The following is a 23,998-nucleotide window of genomic DNA, read 5'->3' on the forward strand; positions in this document are numbered from 1 at the left end:
AAACTCTTGTAGATAACTTTCCTCCATTTGCAAGAGTATAGCATAAGTGTACGATCCCGTTTCGACTTGGCTTGCAAATGTCGTTATACGTCCAAAACTACTGATCTGGTTGTAACGAAAGATAGCCTAAAACCTGGCTATACATTTTAATTATTCACAAAAAAAAAAGAATCAAAATTGGTTCAGCAGTTCTGGCGTTATGCATTACGAAAAGTCAGATTTCATGACACCATTCGTCGCGACAGCACTAGGCACGTCTCTCTCCCACCCGCGTTGCGGTGCGGCAGCTTTCATTGGCTCTCCTTCTCTAGGTTTCTTGCGCACGGCGAGCAGCGTATGTATCACGTATGAATGCAGCAGTTTAGCACGTATCACACCGTATCAGCCGTGGCCGCGGTGGCGGTGGGACATGGCAGAGGTAGGGATGGATGTATACTTTTATCGAACACCAGTGCGTCAGTTTTACGGCAACGGGTAAGGTGTAGGTGATGTCATTCGCGTGAAAACCCGTCCCCATTTTTTACTTGATGAAACACGGTTCCTCATCTTATCCGACGAAAGGGGTACCCGACCAATTATAACATGGGTGCCGATCAATTTGAGTAACACAAAGGCAGAAGTTGAGCAGAACGACCCTTAGTTAGCGGAATTGCTCAATAGATGCGATTGTTCCGTCGTAGCACAAGCCTGGTCTTTGTAAATTTCGGTATGGTCTGAATTGCTTAGTGGTGTCTGAATTTCTAAGAAGCAAATTGGCGGATCGTCTAATTGAAATTAATCAGGCAATTACCTGGGGGTGTGTACCAGACATCGTCGGAGATGCGGACATTGGACCAATAGATCTTATCCTCGCCTTGCACTTATTATCGTGGAGTAAGTTTACACAGAAATTCTTCCTTACATGATATTTATTTATAGATTATACCTAATGCTGTAGACCTGCCGCTAAAATCTCCTTGGTCTTTCTGCAGTCGAGATAAAACCGTGCCCGCGGTTTTCGTACATACATATCTCACAATCTATAAATATACCGAAAATAATTACAGTTTACAATCACGGCTCACGATCAGTTATTCGTAAAGTAGCGGTTATTTGTCAGCATATCGACTGATTAAATAATCGAATATAAGTTTTTACTCTAATTACCGAACCTCCCCATTCCACCTACAGCAAGTTTATCTGATCTGAAATTTTACTTTGTTCAATTGATTGTTGCCATGGCAATTGAGGGCGTTTTCTTGTTATAGTTACTAAGCACTTGTTATGAATAATAATAAAAAAATTCCTTAAACACTGTTTTATACACCCCAGAAACAGCAACAGGAAAATTTCACTCCTTGTCTGTTAAGAGCTCTCACAATCAGTTCAGTTCATTGACATGTAAGGTGTTACGGTTAGTGTAACCTCGATCAATGTAAGGTGACACGCAAAAAAAGAAATAATTAGGTTTGATCCAAATATCTTGTAATTTCAAAGCAATTTACATTCCACAATTCCTCAGTTATTTATTCATTACTTAGTATTTCTGTCGCTGATACATTATTGATCATCTGTGGTGTCCTTTGTTGTCAATCGAGCGAGTCTTGTGAGATAAATGGAAGAGTCAATTATGAAATTCTCATAAGTGTTGTTGCACAATCGGTGTAGTGTATTGATAATTCATGTGAAAATGCTGATTGTCATAACTTTAAAACAAGTTTCAGACAGCTACGCGTTGCATTAAAGTAATAACAAAATGCTGAGCCAACTGTCCTCGTTGCTGCCTGACGATCGACCCATCAGTGCCATCGGCATTGTCGAAGATGTTGAAAAGTGTCCACCTAACTTTACTGTGGTAATTTTTTCAAATTTTATGATATGGGTATTTTAACAATGTTATTCAGTTTACAGCTGTCCCTTTACACCTCCATTGGATCAGTTCATTCAGGCCTTGGTAAATTGGTAGATTGCTTGTAAGCAGAAAGGTAGCATTACTGTCATTATATTGTAGAGAAAAATTGAAAGTTTTTGTAATGCGACCAAAAATTATAAGAGTGAAATATCCCCTAAATGCAAAATTACATAAATCACAATTACATGTGACTCTGTGATTATCATTCAGAATTCCAGCTGTGCTCAGACTTTGTATTTAATCTCAATGGGTGATGAAATTTTTACTTTAAAGTTTATAATTTTTTAATTTCAGGTATCAAGAACTTATGATCAAGACTCTGATGCTGACTTATGGAGAGAGAGTGGGTTGTTTATCAAAAGAAAGGGCCGATATATCTGCCTTTCCAAGACTGAAGGATTAGCCGATTGCGTTGTAGAAAACATTGTTATTATTAACGAAAGAGATTTACCTCCGGAAGGATATTCGATGATTGCTCGTACTGTTGATTCTGGTCGGTAACTTTTTTAATGCCTTATCGAAAATTCATGACTCAAACATGCATCAGTGAACGAAAATTTTAATTCTTTTAGATAATTTAACAAATATTGATACACTTCACTGTACACTCTCTTGCAGATGGTACATTGGTGAATATTCTTATTTTAAGCATTTGTAATCACTGACTAAATTTTGTACTCGATTACTTTGAATTACAGATCAAAAAGCTTGGCGGAAACGACAGTTGTGCTACAAAGTGAGGCACAAAGATTTGTGCTCTGTAGCTGTCACTGATATCATTATATGTAGTCGCATCAAGAAAGCACCACCCGGTTTTACTTATGCTGGGTGAGTATTTTGCTCAATCATAGATAGGCTTACAATGTAATATTGAGGATTTATGCCCATTCAAGCTATGTGCCCAATTTTATTTATGTTTGTATGCAAATATAAAATAATTCAGTTACCACACCGACTTATATGAAATTTTTAACAATCACAATTCCATTAATGAATGTCTCTAACGATCAATCACTAGTTATATTTACGAATATATTATAAATTCATTTCACAAAATCTTTGTATAATTATTTCTAATATCAATATTCACAACAATCACCATCGGGCTCATATTCCCGTGTACGAAGAATGACTTCAGCTACTTACACTTTTATCCATAAATTAAATAATTATTCACTGCTTCGTGATAATGCAGCTTACTATCTGTAATATTTATCGGTAGCTAATTAGTGTTTTTATTCCACCCACTGAAAATAACTACGCAGATAAGTGAAAACAAGTTAAAACTTAAAACTTAATTTGATAGCGCAATTTCCTGCCAAATCGAGATAGTTGCATGTCTAAGATTAATCACAAACTTCATTTTGCTGCCTTTGTTTCAGAGAAATAAACGGAGTTACAGTGTGCTACAAAACGAGTCAAATATCAAACAACAATTCCAGCTCTTTGCAGCCATATGCCAATATTAAGTAAGTGACTGTGATCAGATTAGGTGCATGATGTGCAATTAAACGAATTATCAGCTACATCTCGAAATATTTGAATTCCAGCTCTTTTCAAAACGTATCTCCAAATCCGTCAGCGGGTGTACCTCACAGACCAGCACCAGAGAGGCCGCCAAAACCAAAATTTTCTCCGAAACCTCCAAACGGTTCAATTTATCCCAATGTCAAATCAAACCCAGATGAGACCGGAGACTCTGATTACGAGGTGCTTAGCCCTGGTGCAGGGAAAATCAGGCCTACCAGGCCTGCTCCACGTCCTCCACCGACGTCTTCTCTTAGTAACTCTATATATGCTACCATGTCTGGAACATCGGATCTTGACGGGGTGCCTTTTATCATTAATCCTCTCATCAGTAGAGAGACAACTTCTGCCATTGTGAGTAGAACACAGTACATCGACTAAGAAGTGACATCAATTGGATTTATTATATAAATCGTACTTTATCTTGTAATCTTTAAAAAAAAAAATTAATATTCCATTTACAGAAAAACCTGCCAGTAATAAAAGTCCGAACTCAAACAGAATTGGATAAAGAGGTTGGTCTTTTTCTAATTTGTGTAAAGTAAACGTACAAGTAGATGGACAGTTCCGGTACCTGGCCGCTTTCGACAAATCCTGTTGGTGGAAAGCATCTTGTTATTGGAACTGTACAGCTACTTTTTCAAAATAAAACAATGTTTCAAGGATTGGACAAGAGAGGACACTTGCAATTCATATATCGATTTCATTGTTTCAGTATTATTATGATTTTCGAGTGGAACGGCAGACTTGAGTAAACTAAGCATCGAAGCAGCTGAATTTCGCTTTAAGTATGAATATCAAAGTAATGATAATGATTTAGTGATAGTGAAAAGTAATAGAGTGCCTGAATGAGTGATTTATACTAACACAAGAATTATTTAATTATCTAAACCCTGTAGTATTAGTTATCAAATTATCTATACGAATTAGACGACATATGTGAAATGGACATTATTATTAGGTTTCCGGAAATCGTGAATCTTCCCCACAAATGTATTACCTTTTACATTTTGATACTCGTGATGATTAGTGTTGTATTTTTATAGTTCGTAGAGCTATACGTTAGTTGTATCATAAATAATAGTTGTTTATTAAATATTCAATATTATATTCATTATAGTCGATAATACTTCATCGGCAGTGAAGTTTATTCAATAAATTCATTCTACTTTTGCTCGTCGCACATTTTAAAATCTACCCTTCCACATACCAAAATGCTACACACGTACAATAAAGGTAGAATAATTCAGTCACTGTGTTTAACGTATACTAAAAATTTTGGATTCATTTTGACGTCAATAATCATACTTATGTGACTATCCTAACTGATTTGCTGGTACGTTTCAACGATGTTTTGTTGTTTAGCAAACGTTAAAATTTGTTCGCGTAATTTTTCATTCCTAATCTAGCAGTAAATGAAGTCAACTGGCAAGTACCCATAATGATTTTCATATATTATGGACATAATATTAATAAAATTAAAGTTTTATTTGAAAATTGAGACATACATAGATGCAAGAACAAAGTGGTTGCACTTGATAGCACCGATAAATACAATTTGACGTAATGTTATATATTAAAATAACGTGAGTGGCATCATTGCGAACAGTACGTAACTATAGTATTCTTACATGTGAAAATAATAGCTTCGTATTATCAGTAGTTTTATTTTAAGGACTTCAGATTGTAATTCGATTATTATCAATGAGTTTTCAATGAGTTTCCTACGGTATACGCATTATAAGGTTTCTATAGAAAAATCTGTATACTACTTTGCCACTATTTTTCAGGGAATTCTTTATTTAGCACGTAATGGTTTACTTGCAGTTTTCGACAGTATGATTATCATAGTGATTTGTTATCGCCTGTTGAAAGCGTACCCCTCCGGTACGTCATAAATATGCAGTGAACTTTTTATGAAACTGATAAACAAATTTAGCTACAGTTTTTATTACAACTACTTCCAAAAACTTGTTTTTTGATTTTTAGTTTTGGTTTCTTCTCCTTCTGCTTGCTCCTCATTTGGCACACACAGGTTAATTTATTCAGTTATTATATTATGCCAGCGTTTATGTTATGACTTGTAACGCTGCATCGTCTAGTTCATGTAATTATCGGATAGTGAGAAGTCGGAGTAGGTATTTTTACACGCCTTTGTCGATCGTTGAGCATGTGAATTCCACATAGTCATTTGGTTCAAGATGAATGGTATATATACTTGTGAAGCGAGTTCATACATTTTGTAAAATGAAGACTAAAGGCATATGCTAATAATTTGGTATGAATTTCCGAAAGAGCGAACTATAATTTGACTCATTTATTTTATTGAGCCAACGGTTGCATTTATAAACATATAAAATGTAAATTTAAAGGATCGAATCCTCGGTGAATATTTTTTCTGCAAATTCCTATTACGATTTCTCTGCAAAAGTTTGCCAATTCAGATTCTTCCAAATTCAACGATTTATTGATCTCGTTAACGAAGTTACAAAACCAGTTTCTCGCTCATTCTATAGGCCTCAAATCAGTCAAAAAGGCTCTCATGAAGAAGTGAAACTGACCAGTGAATGGATCGATCAATGCAAAACTTGAGCAAAAATTGAAAACCCAATTTGCAACTGTTTTTTTTTAACTCATAATTCAGACAAATGAGGTATGCATCGTGGTTTATTAAATGTCCTCGCCAACACGGAAAAATTATTGGTAACGTAAATTAAACCTCAGAAAAATAAAGAAATCTTACGTAAAATTGTAGAAACTCATACAATTTTATAGTAAGTTCTAAAAATAAGTTGGAAAATATATCAATCAGGAATGTATTATAGCCCAGGAGTTAATCTTGAAATTAAGCGGAGAATTTCTCTGATTGCGAATGTAACTGCAATATTTCTTGTACAAAGTGTTACAAGTTTACAGATTTATGCAATCGTAAGTTTCTCGTACAGTGTGGATGCAGAGATCGAAATTTATACGAAAAGTTTTCACCGTGGATTAGTTGGAAAAAAAAAATGGTCCAATTCGTGGAATTTCAATTTGCCGTATAATACTTGACACATTATACATGGGAATATGCTTAACATTTATGAGTAAATGATGACGGCTATTAATACGTATACCTCAGCCGTTTGTGGTGACTTATGTATGGTTCACGAGGTTTTATTGATTATTCACTAGTGATTAAAACTTCCTTAAAGCAATGAGTGCTAAATTTCTTATTGTTTTCGAAGATATATTTACATCATTTTTTATATAGAAAATTTTATACGTTCGTATTGCGGGGCTCAAACGCAGTTTATTTAATATTTTAATATTTTAATATACTATGTATGTCATATTGAATCGCCTAATCCTGATGTATAATAATCTAAAAGAAGCGAATTCTATGTATAATATGTATATATATCGTCTTGTTATAATTATATTCGACAGAGATAAAAATCATCGCTGGAAAAAACATTTTTGTATAGTCCGTCTAATGTTTAAACGTGAAACAAGTACGTAACTGTATCGTTTATGAGGAATTTCAATCGTTGATTAAATTGTATAATACGAACCCATATTATACATACTTATGATTATAATAATACTTTCTAGAATTATTTACGAGTTGCATATATCGAGAGCGCGGCTGACACAACATGAATTTTTTCATCATACATAGGTACGTATAGATAGCCCGTGTATGTAGGTATTTTGCACTATAATATAATATATGTATATATATATATACGTATATACATACATGTATAAGTAATGCGATGCTTTAACATTTGGATAAAATAATTAATCATAGTTATAGTATAGGTACATAATTTTAATACGTCCAACGTCATCTTGTCGATAGATAGAGGAACTACAAAGAACTTCAACAGTATTCAATAATGTGGATATTTTTTATACAAAGACCGTAACCACGGTATATTATAATATATTCTTCGTAAGATCGCAACTTAATTTGATACGCTGTTGTCGTATTGTGAATTGCGTTAGGGGAATCGCAATTCATGCATTCGACGCAGCAAATCATTACGTGCAATCGACAACAAGATAGCTCTAAATTCGCGGCGTGGCACAGAACGTTTGCACATCAAATTTGATAAATATACCACTCAAGTAGATGAACGTAATTTATTAATTAAACCTTTTTACAAATAAACTCTGTGTAAGTAGCATTACCTATCAACTCTTCATAATTCAATACAATTTGTTTTTTATGTCAAGCACAATTTAATATTTATTAAGGTTTCAATAGATCTGGCATATAAGAATAATCGTTATCTTGCAATGGTTATTATACTAAGTAATGATAATATAATTGTCTATTCAACACCCGCAGCGTAATCACATCACGATACTTTCATAACGTGAGCATCACACGGTAAATCATAGAGACGATTTTCGTCTGTACCTATATTACTTGTTCCACTGGCTGAATCAGCATTTAAAGAAACCAAGTCCCAACGTCCAAGTACTATACAGGTGAAATAAAACGCAGAAAGCAGCAAGGCATATTTGAAGCCAAGCTACAATTAATATTCCCCTAAGCAAATTGTCGATTTAGGGTGTTGAAAAATGCTATAAACTAGCCTTGAAGAGTTTATAAAATTTTTCGCGTGTCCTTCCTGCAGTTAGATATCACTTACAGAGTTTCTCTCATCTCGAAAAGTTTGAATGTTATGCAGACAGAGAGAATCGGTTGCGCCGTAATTATGTTTACAGGGAGCAAAATTTTCAATTGAGCAAATTATCTGCTTTCTTTTGCTTGCCGACAGATACTGTGTTATAAGCTCAATCAAATTATCATCCGATTTATAGAGTCTTGTGCCGCAAGGTTTAGAAATCCCTATGAACACCGTGTAATGCGTAATTTCGATTGAAACAGGTATTACGATACACGACCGATTTGCGTGATTGTAATTATTTGGATAATATTGGACTTGTAATTTGCTCTGAAATTATAACGCATACTTATAATTAGTCAAATGCGACGCAACCAAAAAGAAATAAAACTTTGCAGTTCGCAGACCCGTAAATAATGCTGGATTAGATGCCTTTGACTTCAAAGGGAGGGTGAAGAGTTTCGTTATTGGCACATTCTGGTGGGAAAAATTTCCCGGTATTCAAGTTATTTAAATGCAAAATTGATAAACTTAAATTGTTGTTCCGATCAGCCGTTCAGTCGATTTGCGTGAATGTAATTCAGTGAACTACATGTCACAAGATTGCTTCAGTTGATCAGAATGAAAATTACCGTTCATTTTTCACATGCTAATATTTTCGTTAGAACCGCTGCATGCATTCAAATTTTCACTGTTAATTATTAATCGTTTGTCTGCGCTGAGCCGAAAGCCAAATTATTGTCGCGTATCCATTGTCATACATGGATAAGTCTCCATTCGACGTAATTAGCACAAAAGGTGCTCAAGTCGAAGATTTTTTCTCTCACGTTTGCTGATGATATTTTGTAAACTGGGAGACTAAAGTCTGATCGCACGGCTCTCACGTTGAGGTATGGAATGTTTAGTAATCTTCATTAACCATACTACTGTTATTTGATATTACGATTCGAAACTGATACAACGGCCCCATTGAATCTCCGATCACGTCCAGTGAACGAAAACGAATTACTCAACGTTAGTTTTAAACACTTTGGACTGTCTCGTCTGAAAAATGAATTAATTCCCCATGAGAATGATACTTGATCCGAGATACGAAATCTCTGAAAGCTAGAGCGATCAATTAATTGTCATGGTGCAATATCCACTCTTCCGAATACCTTGAAACTCGCTTCACTCCTGCTCTATGCTGATGTCCACCGTCCTGACCCTCGAAGAGTCGGTAGGCAGAAGTTGAAGTCGTTCAGGTTCGGCGTCGAGCATAATGATGCACATGAAGCTCTTGCCCGAGGCCTGATCACGGGGATAAATAGTGACGGGTGCGAACTTGTCGACGGAGCCGTCGACGTATGAGCAAAGCTTTTTGTAAACCTGTGGAAAGTGTCTCCGCAAAGAGACGCCCCTGAGTCTAAGCTGCCTCTGGATATTGGTGAAGCTTATTTCCCTGGCTCGTTGCGGAGTGTTCTGACCATTGCTGCCGGGGAAGGAGGTGAGGACGAGAGTCTCCGGTGAGTCCATATCTCGGGTGATGTTGCACGGCGAGGACTGCCTCTGGGGCTGCTGGGTGTTGCCGGAGGTCGTAAGCTCCCTGCAGCATCCGGCGAGCCGAACTTTGGCACACTTCGAGACGAGCTGGCGTTCCCACTTGACAGCGCCCGAGGTCGGTACCTCGCTTACGACGCAGACAGCGACGTAGAGGACAAGCCTCGTCTCCGGGTTGTACGACTTGCAGAGCCTCATTAACTCGGCGTGAAGCTCGGTTCCCATCTCGCTCGGGAGGAGGTCCGACCACCGTACGTAGATCGGCTCACCGAGGTCGATGAACCCGTTGCTGATGAATTTCTCGGCCGATTCCGGGCTCGTGAAGAAACACTTTACGGCACCCCGACCGTGGGACGCGTATCCTCGACGCGCCAGGTTCGAGACGTGCTGAAGACTGTGTCCGTCCTGTTTCGCCGAGGACAACACCTGCCGGCACAGAGTTCCAGCCCTCGAGTAAAGACACGTCCGTCTGTGCCGTTCCCAGTGCGCCCTGCGACATTCTCGAGAGCAATAAGCGTACGAGCAATTATGGCAGGTCTTGTAACTCCTGCGTGCTTCGCCGGCTGAGGTCGAGTTCGTGCATTTCCCGTATCGGCAACGCACCGTCGTCCTGTCGTGTTGCTGCTGCTGTTGCTGCTGCTGCTGCTGATGCTGCTGCTGATGCTGATGATGGTGGTGGTGGTGGTGGTTGGTGTTCTCCGGTGATTCTTGGGCGTTGTCGAAGGACACGCGACGGTTCCGCAGGCTTGAAGATGTCGCCGCGTTCCTCGGGGGCAGAGAGTCACTGCCTTCGCTTTTACGACGGGTCTGAAGCTGACCACCCTGGGCGAAGTACGACGGCGTCGAATCCCCCAACTGATCTGCCTCGAGCATCGTGCTAGCGGACTCTAAGGCAGAAAAGCGAACAGGTCGGACAGGACTCGGCTTTCCAACATGCTAAGTTTCATTCCGTCCTCTCTCGCACGCGATCGCCTCCCTTGTTATGTCTGTTTCACAAACGAGCGCCTCGATTAACACCTTGCCCTGCGGTTTACTCTTCCTACATTTTTTATAGATATGCCTGTCGCTTTTATTGTTAGTTTACCGATTTTCGTATCTATCGGTGGTGTTGCTGACCAGTGAAAAAAGTGTCGTCGTATTAGATATGAGAAAACGGTTTAGAACGATCAATTAACAATCAAGTTAACAGAGTTGAATTTGGTTGGAACAATATCCTTTTAACGTGGGAACAAATCTAATGGAAATTTCAGGTAGATCACACAGTTATTTTGTAATTTTTTTTGTTATTTTTTCTAGCCAGTATATAAAACAATTATTCATTAAGTTTGTGTATATTTTCGTGTACTGAAACTTGAGATTTTTATGTTAACCGCGGAGAAACCGAATATGAAAAAAAAAGAACAGATTTATAGAGCATTCATTGTCGTAGAAATATTTAAACAAACGACACAAAAAGAAACTGAACTAATTTAGGAGAAAAAAATAACAAGCCAATGCGATATTCATATTTTTTTCTTTCATTTCATATTTGAGAAAAATGATTTTAACCGTTTCTTTTATCTATCCACTTCACTTGAAGAAAGCCTTGTTTTTTTCATCACCAAAACATTTCCCCCCGCTCAGAATATGTGAAAAAATTGCTAGGTTTGATAAATTTAGTTTTTTCGATTCAATTGAAATCCACGAGCATATTTTAAAAAATAGTCGCAATTTCCAATGTGCCAAATACGGCACGCCATGCATCAAAGAGTGGGTCAAATTCAACTCGATTGACTTCGTGTTTGCACCTTCGAAAACGCAATTTCATCATATTGCTTCATCGTACCTTTTTTGACCAGAGAATACACCGGATACATCTTGAAAGATTGACGATCATTGTAAAAATAAAGCAGGTAATGCGGTTTTTCATCGAATATGGACAACGTGCGAATTAAACACGATAATTCTTTTTCGTGTGCCAAAATTGAAATAATAACGATAACCTTTCATCATCATCATCATCATCATCATCATCATCATCATCATCATCATCATCATCATCATCATCATCATCATCATCATCATCATCATCATCGTTCATCGGTGTTAAACTCGTGAGATTACTTTCAATGATTTATGATACAATGACGGTTGTCAAATTGAACAAAACTTACATAGTCCTCCTACCTTGGAGGTCTTGGCGAAGGGTGCTGCAGCTCTTCCCGGCAGCGGTGGATCGGCGGGTGGGACCAGGGCCGGGGCTTGGGGTGCGAGAGGCGGGGGGCAGGCCGAGGAGGGAGTCGAGGACGTCCTCCAGGGTGGTCGACCCTGGGCTTGGTTTGTTCCGCAAAAGAGCTGCCGCCGCCATAGCCTCCTCCGTCTCACTATGCCCTGATCCTGATCCTAGCAGTTTTCAAAAATCACCCACCATCCCCCCCAACGAATATTCATGATTAGAAATCCGAAAATTTACTTAGTTCATCCTTTCTCCATAATCAATTTTAGCCATCGAATTTTACAGTCAATTACAGTTTCAATGATGAAGAGAATCGATAACGATTTAGTCTTCGGTTATGATTTATACAAATAAGAGCAATTCCGTCAGTTATTATAGGTGAAAGCGACGTGGTGTTGAAATTTTCATACATGCGATATTATCAGGTGCACCAAGATATGAACAATCCTTAAATTTTAGACTTACAGACCTGACCGTTAACGAGAAACGGATCGTTGATTCGTTTCTACGTTAAATTTTTGCAATTTTAGCACTTACGGGTGCCGGGAAAAAACATGACCGATTGAATATTTTGTGGGAAAAAGTTTTATTTTTAACCCTGTGAGCTTAATTTTCATACGGGTTCTCGACAACAGCCTGCTAAAACATATTTCTTGTATTTACGCAATTTCAACTCAAAATTCGTCTTTCAAGTCTCATCGTCCTTCGACCTCAAAAATCTGAAATTCGCACGGAAAAATTCGCAACTTCACGATGGAACCATACACATAATATTTTTACCTTTTTTTATGGCTGTGGCTGGACCTCACATTTGGAAAGATTAGAATTTATCACATAACAAAATACTACGGGAAATATTTTCTCTTCTTGGATGACGGTAATTGCTAGAGATCTGAGAATAAAAATTTGATGGAAAAATGAGCCCAATTGTTTCTCATAAATAGTTACATCAGTAGGGGGTCTAAAATTTGAGGGACATTGATTTCTTGGTACATCTGACACCATATGAAAATTGCGGTAAAATTGTAATTTTGTCGCATGATCGCTTACGTACAATAATTGCCAAAATTTCCCAAAAGTAAATTCCTGTCGAAGATTATTGTAGGTAGGTACATCAATTGGGCAATTCATGAACCTTTTCAATGTACTTGACTGGTTGTTTTAAGTATACCTTCGAATTCTGGAGATGAGTAAACTGTGATTGTAGCTTTTAAACGAAGAATGCTAAAGGGTGCCTAGATCCGAATAAAGTCTACCATTGTAACTACACGGGAGAAAGCGATCTACTGGGGCGATACAGTTCCATGATGGCAACGGAGTGAGAAAAACGGGAATAGTCAGGGATTTATTTGAGCAAAATTGTCGCCAGCTTGAACGTTTTTTTTTTTTTTTTTTGTTTGTAGTAAGGAATAATAATACAATAAATTCAACGATAAATGGCTTGAATATACATTATGTTCGATTACCTCACCTGTGTATCAGGTGCCGAATAAAGAATACACGCGATCAAGTTCATCGTGATGATTCACACGGTTTTTACGACTGAATAAATACCCACGTTATACCACCACGCCCGGAGTGATAATGATTACAAGTGTATAATAGCTTTGACTCGTTGGGTGATGTTTGTTTAATGTCTTTCCACATTGAGGTTGTGTGATTTTTACAGATGTGTCAAGAAAACAAAAAATGGAAACGAACAAATAAAAGAAAAGAAATAAGTAAATACAAATGTTCTGCCAACGTAAATGATACTTCGTACAGTGGGGATGATTTAAGTAAGATAAGTAAATATAAGAGGCCACTTACCGTGTCTGCGAAACTAAAGAAATCATACAACATACATATGGGAGAACAAAATAGGAAAAAATAATAAAACAATAAATGAAACGTCGCGGAATACAAACAATAATTTATTTTCAAAGGTATAACATCTACAGAAAATGATAAATGAATATCTGACAATAAGTACAGAATACTTAAAAGTTGCACATTAGTTTTGAAACTGACGTGCGTGGAGTTGAGAAGAAAGGATGAAATTATCCGTATTTGAAATTACACCGATAAGTTATTTGCGTGTAGAATAAATTAAAAGGCCAATATTATTTTATGCGCGCATGCCTATGTATCTTTTAAACGATACATGCGAAGGTATGCGTATAGGTACACAAGTTTCAAAACTAATGAACCAAAATTAAAATAATATATACCTATCATTTAATAACATATCTGCAACACGGTAATAAGGTCAGTGTGTTATAATATGTATAATATTATATGTATACGTCAAGATAATAGCGAAGAAATTTTACAGTCTAAACGTACATAAAACACAATCTAAGAAATACTAAATAAGATTATACAACAAAAGAAGTAGTATATATGTATGTATACCTAAAACACGATCATCATCTTTCGCGAATGACATTGAATCGTCAAAAGAAAGAACAAGAATTTGGGGAATTTGTCAAATGTACAGATGATTCGATCGACGAGTAATGAGCAACAGTTATAGGTATAACCCGGGAGTGAAATATCGCGTGAAACTTTGAAAAACCCGAAAATAATTTACATATGGAATGACAGTGTCGATGGCAGAGTTTCTCAAATTTGTTTCAATCCTTTTCTTTGTCCTTGCCAAAGTTTTATTAAATTTTATTCAATTTTTTTGTTCCTCGCTACTCGATGCTTACTGTTAATTTTTTATTCGGAGCAAAACATGGTCAATTTTTACACGGGTCGCAACGCCAATGGGCTCTAAAATTTTAATGGTCGAGTTGAGGAGTGTTATTGGACAATTATGTCGGGTGCGCGATGGGCGTCGTCCATAATCGTCTCGCGTTACGTCCGATAGGACAATAGAGGGGGAAAAAATAAAAAGAAAAAATTTAATAAAACCACTATTTTTGTGCATCGACGACGTGCAACGACGATGCATCAAAGACAACACTGGGTCATTGGCCTGGTGAAATAAACTGGGACGAGTGTAGTAATTATAAGAAGATACACTACGCAAAAGCGTCGACGTTACGTCATGTTATATTCTATAACGTTCTCACTGCTCTTTTTCATTTCTAAATACCGTTATATTCTCTTGAAACGTATAAATTAATTGTTAATTTGACTTGTCATGACGAATTTGTAATTTTGTCGTTCCATTATTGGTATTAATCTCGACGTTATATTTGTAGGTAAGCATAATATAATACACTATACGATATATTACATCAGATCCGACCGATATATAAATTTCAGCTGTGTTGTTGTTTTACTTTCAAAGAGTAAATTTTCTACGAAAATCTTATCTTTTCGCGTTTTTGAACAGTTTTTTATTTATTTTTTTTTTTTTATTTTTTTCACTCATCCTTTGACGATATTTATGTACAATTGAGGATATTTATATCATTGTGTGCACCTATCCTATGCCGATGAGCATAATAATCTGCACGATTTCGAGCACCTATTTACAGCCAATTTTTTTTTTTTTTACTAATTTAAACACTATTTACGATTGCTAAAATCTACGGAAAAGAATATTTTTTTTTTTTCTTCAAAATTTGTATATACTGCTTTTAGTGTTAGGTTTCATGTCTTTGTCAATGTATTGCATATGATATGGTCGTATCTAATAACACGTATAGATATACATTATTATAGTTTGTAAACATATATAATTTAGCTGCATGTGATAAAATTTTGCGATGGGCAGAGGTTTGGGGAAATGATTGAAAAAAAAAGAAGAAAGATGAATGAATGAATAAAAAAAAAAAAAAAAAAAAAACACAAGAAAAAAAACAATCTTTCTTCTCCTTTGAAAGTTATAAAACCCATTCCCCATACTTAATTAATATTGTACTGGCTATAATGTAATATATGTACATAAATACGTTATAGTGATTAAGATTATCATCATGTCGTTACTCGCACCAACGGAAAATACGGCTGCGTTAATCAATAAAAATCGATAGCATATTGCTTTCATAACCGCGCGGTGTAATCGATATAAGAAAGAAATTTAAAATGTTCGAACATTTCGATTCGCGCATCTGATATGGATAAATTCAAGGAATATCAGCAAAAATTATCAATCACGATAAATTACGTTACGGTAATGTACAATCAGACGACTTGTATAATAGCATGCGTATATGTAACAAATCGCGGAAAAAAGACGAAAGAAAAATAGGAAGAAAAGTAAGCAGGATGCCCAGGCGACATTCCAACTATTATCTGGATAAAATTAAACCTTGCAAAATCGTAAATGCAGCAGTAAAACGCGTCAATCGCGTGATGCAATTGTGACCGAAAGCAATTTTTGCAATTTGAGGATCGCATCACCTGCCCGACAGCCGCCCCGACGGTATTGGTACAGGTAGAGGGATTCAGGGCGCCGTAACACCGAGAAATATCGATTTGCTCACTCGCCAGGGGATGAAAGTCGTTGGGGGTTCGGTTTTGCACGAGAAGAAGCCATAGTGGCACTGCATGGGTTGGTATAAGTTGTAAAGGCGAAGATTGTAACGCCGGGAAACTGTACACGAAACAATTTGGACGGGAGGAAAAGAAGGGCAGAATTTTAGGTCCGTGTGCTTTTTGATGGTCGTCGACCTTTCGGGGTTTATTAAAAATCCGACCGTATCCTACAGGCGCTTCTTTGTTGCGTATTTTCTTCAAAACATACTTCGGAATTTTATTATTGTTTTAAATACTCTAATGATAGTTGATGATGTAAAAGTTGGATGGAAAATTGGACTAAATCGGCTTGTTTCCCTGTTTTCACAATTCTTTGAAGTAATAGTTTCGGCCAGTTGCAGTGCGAATTTACAGTTTGTAGTTGGTAATTTTGTGCTTCAATACGTATCAAATTTTAATGGACTCGAGGAAAGTGAGGATTCGAGGCCTTGAACTGTTCAATTTTGCTATTAGTTACTTCGTTATATGGTACTGGTGTAGAGACAACGAACGAGATCTGATTAAAACGATTTTGACTGCGCTTGACTTGCCATGTTTAGCTGATTAACTTGAAGAACGTGGTTTCAACTAATCGTTCCTCGTTCTCCATCCACCCCCTGAATTTTGAGTACAAAAATAAAATCTACTTGAAGAGAGAAAAAAAAAGAACAACTTTCGTAACGATGAAAAATTAATTGGTAACGTGACCAAACACGGCAAAATTACGCGATAAATGTTTTCCTCGGCGTTACGTGACTTTTCGACTGTGCGATCAAGTTACATCGGAAAAGAAAGATACCAACGGAATATAGAAAACGGTCTGATAAAGTAGTCGAATCGATTGAAACCCGCCTGTTTGGACTTCGCTATGCGAGGAGTAACTCACCACGATGGTGAGGATGATGATGATGATGATGCGAGGAGGGCGAAGGCGACATCCTCTGACCATCATCCGGCGTCAGGTCCAAGAAAAGACCGGAAACCGCGTTGTCGATGCAGGTGCAGGGTTCGTTTAGCGTCGAATTGCATACGGCACAACATTCCACATCCGTTGTCAGGGTGATCGGGGTTTTCGGCGAGTCCACCGGCCTCATACCAACGAACGAACTCTCCATCCAACACAATTTCACGTTCCCTGAATTGCCACAAGTGTAATTTTCATGTATTTTGCAGAATTAATGAAACGATCAATGTTTCATATATCATTACGAAAACTGATTCGACATTTTATTTCTACTATCTTCAAAGTTTGTCTCGTCGTGTTGGGAAAACATTTACATGGAAATCAACTCGTATTCATTTTTATTATATTTTCGGATTTCTGCAGTGAAATAAATTCGTTTTTTTTATAGCTTCGTGTTTGTGAATTGGAGAAAAAGTTCAGAGCACAATATTGTTGATAGAATCTTCCCTTTGCGGTAAAATAACGATAATTAATGTTTACTTTCGCTTTCACAATCAATCGTATTTTGAGGTGAAAAGTATTTGCATAATTGATACAATGTATAATTGCCCACAGTTTCCCCAGCATGACAATGTGTATATTACATTACATATGTATCGATGAATTAGTTAAACCTTTCGATAGTCGATTCACGATTGCATTATACACCTTATTATGATTCTAACATCTGCAATACACACATTCGAATTTTGTGTACAGTGGAACCTCGATAGTTTGCAAAATCAATTCGTATCAGGCCTAAACCAAGCATCAGCGCTAATTTGAAGTATCGTACAAAGTATCGGAAGCATATAACTTTACTGCATATATTTTTATGTACGTTATTTTTATAATAGTCGGTTGGATAAAACGGGTGACCGTAGTTGACGACGTAGGTTTAGATGATCGAGGTTCTACTGTATATAGATCAAGTTTAGGAAAACTGATACTCAGATTCTTAAGCGAATTTTTAATCAACGCAACTGTGTCGTAGATTCTGAAAGAAAATTGTATACATGAGACGTGATTAGAATAGCATTAGTAACTGAACGTACATTCAGGTAGAGTACAGGTGAGCATAGATACATAATAACGAAGCATTTGAGTGAGAATGTGATACCCAATGTTATAAACTTCTGTGCGCGTGAAAATCCATGGATATACTTGTACTGTGTCAAAAGATACTTATGTGCCTTTTCATTCGCGCACGTGCAAGGCAAATGTTTAAATAGCGTGATTTGTAAATAATTAAATAGTGGTTACTCAACCCGCAATATGTACAACTACGTAATGTATTATTCCAAGGTATTATCGGCGTGCACATGTGCACGATAAAATAAACAATGAAATAAATTTCCGAGCAGATCTTAAATCCAAACTGGCATGAGCCTATCGCATGGAAAATTTCATTTATAAATATATTTCGTATCGCACGATGAAAAGCAAAGGTAAATACAGCCGAATATGGAATCCCTCCGGTGTAACTTCAAGCAGTGCAAAGTTAGATCCGTTCAAAAGAAACGAGCAGGTGAAGAGTATAATGTAATATTTGCTACCCCGTGACCTTTGACCAAGGATTGGAATCTCAGGGTAACTTATTCTCAGTCGTCACAATGCCACGTGCCGAAATAGAACCGCGTGCTTGAGATGTTTTTGAATCGTGACTCAAATCTTCTCGTCGCTCTCGTGTTGAAACGTAACATTTTTACTCACTGCGGGCACCTGCCGATAATTCGCAACGACTGATCGAGTTATTATATCTGCCGTTGTTACATTTTCGGCTGCGTCGACATTCCATTAAATTTTTCAACATGCGACGAGTAATACACATTGTACACGTGGGAAATATTCACGTTTCCTTCACCGAAAATTGCCTCACAAATGGCTCGAAACACGAGGCGAGGCTTGAAGTATAAAAGGTGTGTTCAAGCGGAGAGAAAAGCTCTTAAAGGACGGTCCAAAGAAACGTCGTCGGTTCGTTTTTGGTTCACGCGCTTCGTGGAATCATATTACAGCTTGTTATCTTATGGTTGATATTACACGATCCTTCTTGTCGAGTTTCGTTACTTTGATAGCCGAGGAGACGCACGGTGGTAATAAAAAGGAATCAAATACCATAGCTATAACTATTTCCAAGGAAAGTTTACCAGTTGGTGAATTTTGTATCGGATGGCGGATGTTTACGGTCTAGTAATTCGGAAAACTTTGGTCGTATCTAAACCGTTCAATTCGACTTTCTTATAGTTTCTTGATAAGTAAAACAAGTTCGTGTTCTGGAGCGAGTTATACGCACGCACGAAGTACATAGGTAGGTATACATAGACACATTTCCAGAACTAAGTTATACACAAGGGGGCCTTGTTAGCCGGGACCGGTTGGCCCCTGACCTGAGGAATAATTACTTAGTCCAAGTCTCGGGGGATCAAGGAACTCGACAGACCGTCCCAGCTGACTTTGGTGAGATTATAATCGGTATCCGCGGAGAACGAAATTAAGTATTTCTATTGTCTCGTTGACTCGGTTAGGGGGCTGCACCGTTTAAAACCGTTTTACTATAACCGTCCAGCCAGCTAGTTGTCCTCGTTAACACATTAAACCCTTCGCAGTGTTTCTCAGCCTTCTTAATTTACACTTGCGTTTTCGAACTATAGACTTAAATTTCATCTACCGCAGAGATAGCGAGAAATGCGACTTTCACTTGTTATTTTTATTTTGTTCGATGTCATTTTCTATCACATTTCATTGGAAGAGAATCTGAATTAATTTTTCAGTTTTTTTTCCGCATCAAAGACAAACGATACTTTGAAAGTTGCTTATTTAATAAATAATCAAGAAATCAACTTCTCGAAGTCAAATATTCCTTCAGACGGAGTATGTCTAGATTTCTTAGCGTTTATGGAACAAAAAAAAGTTGATCCACCATCGCCGGATCGCAATAACCTACTTATATGAATTTGTTGAAAGAGAAACAAAAACGCAAATATTTTTGCATTAGGATGTGAAGGTGAAAGCACCTTATTACACATGGCAGACCCGGTTTGGGTGAAATAATTCCCGCCCCAGGGCTGGTACCAAAATACACGATGCGTGCAACCTGTAATATAAATTGTAATAGCCGGATCCTGTGACTCGAGAAGACGTAATAATAATTTGAGGGCGTGGAGGGCAACGTGGTCTCAACGAATAATACAATTGGCATGCAGCAGCTGTATCATACAGAGAAGACCTGCGATGTCACGCCACGCGACAATCAAACGATTGATCATTGTGTGCGCGTACATTTCGTTCCCAATCCCTCTGCCAACGGTCATTCGCCATAAATAAAATCGAAATGCCAAATCAGATCAAGATCAATTATAAACGTCGGCAAATTTAGTTCAGGGCTATTCCTTGTTAATAACTTTTTTCATATTTTTTAATTCATTTTGGATTTTAGTGCTCCCGTTGGACGTTGAAAAATTTAAGAATTATGATATTGATGTGACGAAATCTCAGGGCTTTGGAGAAATGTCAATTTTGATGCCCAACGTCGAGAAATCGTGGAAATTTTAGGAAATAATTTGAAAAATCGATGTCATAGTTCTGACGAAGCCGGGCGCTGACATATTTTTTATCGAATCGGAACTGTTTATTGTGATAAGTAATATTTTGACAAAAATTTAGCATCGAATCAGTGGGGGAGACCGAAAAATAATTATAGTTTTGTTCATCATACAATCCTTCGGTATTTTCATTGTTACCACAACCGATTTTTTAGACAACAGCTCTAGGTACGAAATGAAAATCATTTTTGTAGCTGTAACCATGAAATCTTGTACGTCATACTTTTTTTTTTCTCTCAGCCACTCGTACTATATTTATATATTCTTGTAGTTATCGCGATAATTTGATGTTGACCGAATAATAAATCAATGTCAACGACCTGCCTAACTGAAAACATGTATCAGCCAGAAACTGTAGTATCGACAATATTAATCACTCTAAATAGTTACTCGCGCCACATTTTCTGGTGATTCCAACATTAAACCGTAATTCTCACGATACCACAATTTCACTGGAATTGTCTGGTAACCATAAAAAGGAAAAAAATGGAATATTTCTCAATGTACCGGTTCTCAAATAGGAATACCCAGGTATAAAGCTTGATGAATCGTTAATACGGAGTCTCCTTGGTGTTAAGTGCACGTGCACGCATGCAACGAAAGCTTCTTGTTGTTGTTGTTGTAGTTGTTGTTGTTTGAAGCACCATTGAGAGTGAGATACCTCAATAAAATCAGCAGTTGAGGGAAGATAACCGTTGTTAGTGATAGCGATAGTGGTTGAGAGTGCATCAGTGGTAGTGGGAGCAGCAGGGGCAGCAAGAGCAACAGCAGCAGCGGTGTTATCATCATCATCATCATCATCACATCACATCGTCATGGTCATGATAAATCAGCGGTAGACTAGCCCGTCGGGCCGACAGTAAATATTGTATAATCGTAGGATAAAGAAACAACGAAAATTTACCTTGTTTACGCATTGAATATTGGTCTGTTGGGATGGTTTCGGGGGTGAATTAGTGCTCACCTCTGGGGCTTGTCGACCTCGCGCCACCCCGCCCTTCCCAATTCTCGGGACGCGGTGAGAGACGACCACCGTTCACTTCCTGCCCGCTTTGGACATAGTGTACTATCGCCGACGTCACTTCCTTTATCGAATTCCTCACCTCGAGTTGTTGCGCTGGTCCAAAGCTCGTTGCTTGTTTCTATAGTTTATCAATAACACAACCCAATGTTCGATTTATTTATTTATCTTTGAATATTTTAAACGGCTTCACTTACGTATGTGTGTGTGTGTGTGTGTGTATTTCTTAAAGGGGTGGCTTGGACGAATTTTAACCGATGTACGGTTTTTTACTTTTTAGAATAAAATTAATATGTCGGATCTCGTAAGTTGACGATATTGGGAATTCGTGTGAATCCAAAGTAAATTGTTATCTGAAGGCTGAAAATCGGGGCTATGGATTAAGTTTATTTTTTAATATTTCATACGGTTGAAATAATTATCCTCGTTTGCAGTCACTAATATTTCTATCGACAAATGGGACATTTTAAGTATCTATCTGGTGCACGGTCTACTCAGAAAAGTTTTGAATCGAAAAAATTGAGTCAGAAAAGTTGACCTTGGTATGGAAAAAAAGGAAATCTGTGATAGAAAAAGTTCAGTGACTAATATTCAGTAATAATCTTAGACGGCTTATATTAGCGTGCAATTTTTTATGTCAAATTCGCACGTTTCTTCCAATTACTATAATTCATAGCTCATTTTCTCTGTGAATGAACTCTGGTGAAACGATAAGACATGGATTTTCGATAAAATGAACGTACTTCGATGTAAAACAAATGTTTACTACGTGAAACCTGCAACAACTTTACATAAGCTGTTTTTACAGTGAACCTATAATGGGAGTTCAAGTTCAAGCCGGCTAATTACAAACAAAATGAGCTACTCGTATGATTTTTTGAAATTGGATACATGATGTAGTTTTTCATTAAATTATACGACCACATAATATGGTGTTGGAAAATATGTTAATAACTGAGTCCTCTTCGTTGTTTTTATTGTTTTCCTATACTGACTGGACATTGTTTCGAAATTTTTCATTCTTCGTGCCGTGATACTTTTGTTTGAACATTATTTTCGCGGCATTGTTCACCTGATAAATTCATATTATGTAGACGTAAGATAAACACAGATTGTAATGCAAATATCATACAATTTGAAAGAGCTGATAACAAGCTATTGGCACGCATGGGCGAATAATGCAACGATTAACATAATAACCCGTATAAAGTTCTTGTGTGTAGCAAATTCAATAAATTAGACGGTTTAAAATAATCTTATGCGCATATAAAAACGTTCGCCCGACCTAGAAATTTTTTTAAACTTCGTATATCTATGCACGAATACAACAGCAATATTGATTTGCATTACGTACAATTATAATCGGTCTTTAACCGTCAACAATATACGGTCATTGCAGTGGTTGAAATAATATTTTTAATAACTACCGCCATTTTTGGAATATCGAATTAAAATATCTTCTTACAATCAGTACGTAACATACATGTGTTTGTGTACCATCCCGATGTGTAAGTACTAATGGATGCTAAAAAAAAATGTGTATTTTAAAAAACAAACAAACACGAATAGTTCAAGCAATTTTCGATCGAAATTCTGGACCAAGGTTTCCTTCTTCAAAGTTATTCGATAACCGAAACTCATGCATACAGGGTGAGAAGTTGGCGAACCTCGAAATCAGATGTAATTTACACAAAACGGTGCGAAAAGTTTTCGTGACTATCCGCGATTACGAACAAGGCGTAAATCACGATGATTTCTGTTTTAATTTAATCGCCTCGTTTCACCTTAATCACACTTGTCCGAATTCCTTAAAAAGGTGGTATGTCGGTTGGACTAATGTAGGCCACGCCCACTTTCAAAATTCGCAAAGCTCACCCTGTACGTGACACGTAAGCATGAATGGATCGACAACGTCTTCGGACATCAGAAGTACGATTGCGAACGAGTCGAGTCGAGCTAAAAATAATTCTTCGCATTTACGTAGCGTCTGCACGGATTAAAAATACGTATGAGAGAGATTTGTCGGGACGTGTGAGAATAGGAGGACGAGGACGCGGAAGATCGAGAGCTGTTCTGACAGAGGATTTGACGCGCGTTTCTATTGAGAAATAAAATGATACAGCCGTTTGGCATGATACCTTTGAATTCGTTTCTGCCTATCCATTTTACTCGCAAACTTTGTACGTATA

At 37.3% G+C, this 23,998-nt stretch overlaps 2 protein-coding genes across 6 annotated transcripts in view; one reads left to right on the plus strand and one right to left on the minus strand.

Moving 5' to 3' along the window:
• Positions 1 to 424: 424 nt before the first annotated feature.
• LOC124300921 (multivesicular body subunit 12B) lies at positions 425 to 6,502 on the plus strand. Its single transcript, XM_046755424.1, has 8 exons — positions 425 to 873; positions 1,698 to 1,834; positions 2,186 to 2,384; positions 2,590 to 2,719; positions 3,274 to 3,360; positions 3,442 to 3,772; positions 3,883 to 3,933; positions 4,134 to 6,502. Exons 2-8 carry the CDS (start codon positions 1,736 to 1,738, stop codon positions 4,167 to 4,169), a joined length of 933 nt encoding a protein of 310 aa, XP_046611380.1. The 5' UTR covers positions 425 to 873; positions 1,698 to 1,735; the 3' UTR covers positions 4,170 to 6,502.
• A 1,869-nt stretch (positions 6,503 to 8,371) lies between these two features.
• Positions 8,372 to 23,998, minus strand: part of LOC124300917 (uncharacterized) — a 77,174-nt gene continuing 61,547 nt past the window's right edge. For 2 of the 5 annotated variants that reach the window (XM_046755414.1, XM_046755413.1), the window contains exons 8-11: positions 21,753 to 21,930; positions 17,130 to 17,378; positions 11,743 to 11,958; positions 8,372 to 10,463 (exon numbers count right to left, since the gene is read on the minus strand). In XM_046755414.1, the coding sequence (XP_046611370.1) occupies positions 9,208 to 10,463; positions 11,743 to 11,958; positions 17,130 to 17,378; positions 21,753 to 21,930 (1,899 nt within the window). In that variant the 3' untranslated portion in view covers positions 8,372 to 9,207. Of the gene's footprint in view, positions 10,563 to 11,729; positions 11,959 to 17,129; positions 17,379 to 21,752; positions 21,931 to 23,998 lie in introns of all 5 variants that reach the window. The other 3 variants (XM_046755417.1, XM_046755416.1, XM_046755415.1) reach the window with 3 other exon arrangements.

This window comes from Neodiprion virginianus, chromosome 3, assembly GCF_021901495.1.
Source record: "Neodiprion virginianus isolate iyNeoVirg1 chromosome 3, iyNeoVirg1.1, whole genome shotgun sequence".
NCBI lineage: Eukaryota > Metazoa > Arthropoda > Insecta > Hymenoptera > Diprionidae > Neodiprion > Neodiprion virginianus.

Bases quoted from the DNA above. Each gene is read 5' to 3' on its own strand.
- LOC124300921 (XM_046755424.1), top strand. From the start codon at position 1,736: ATGCTGAGCCAACTGTCCTCGTTGCTGCCTGACGATCGACCCATCAGT. The intron at 1,835-2,185 runs GTAATTTTTTCA...TTTTAATTTCAG, and splicing joins GTCCACCTAACTTTACTGTG to GTATCAAGAACTTATGATCA. The intron at 2,720-3,273 runs GTGAGTATTTTG...CCTTTGTTTCAG, and splicing joins CCCGGTTTTACTTATGCTGG to AGAAATAAACGGAGTTACAG.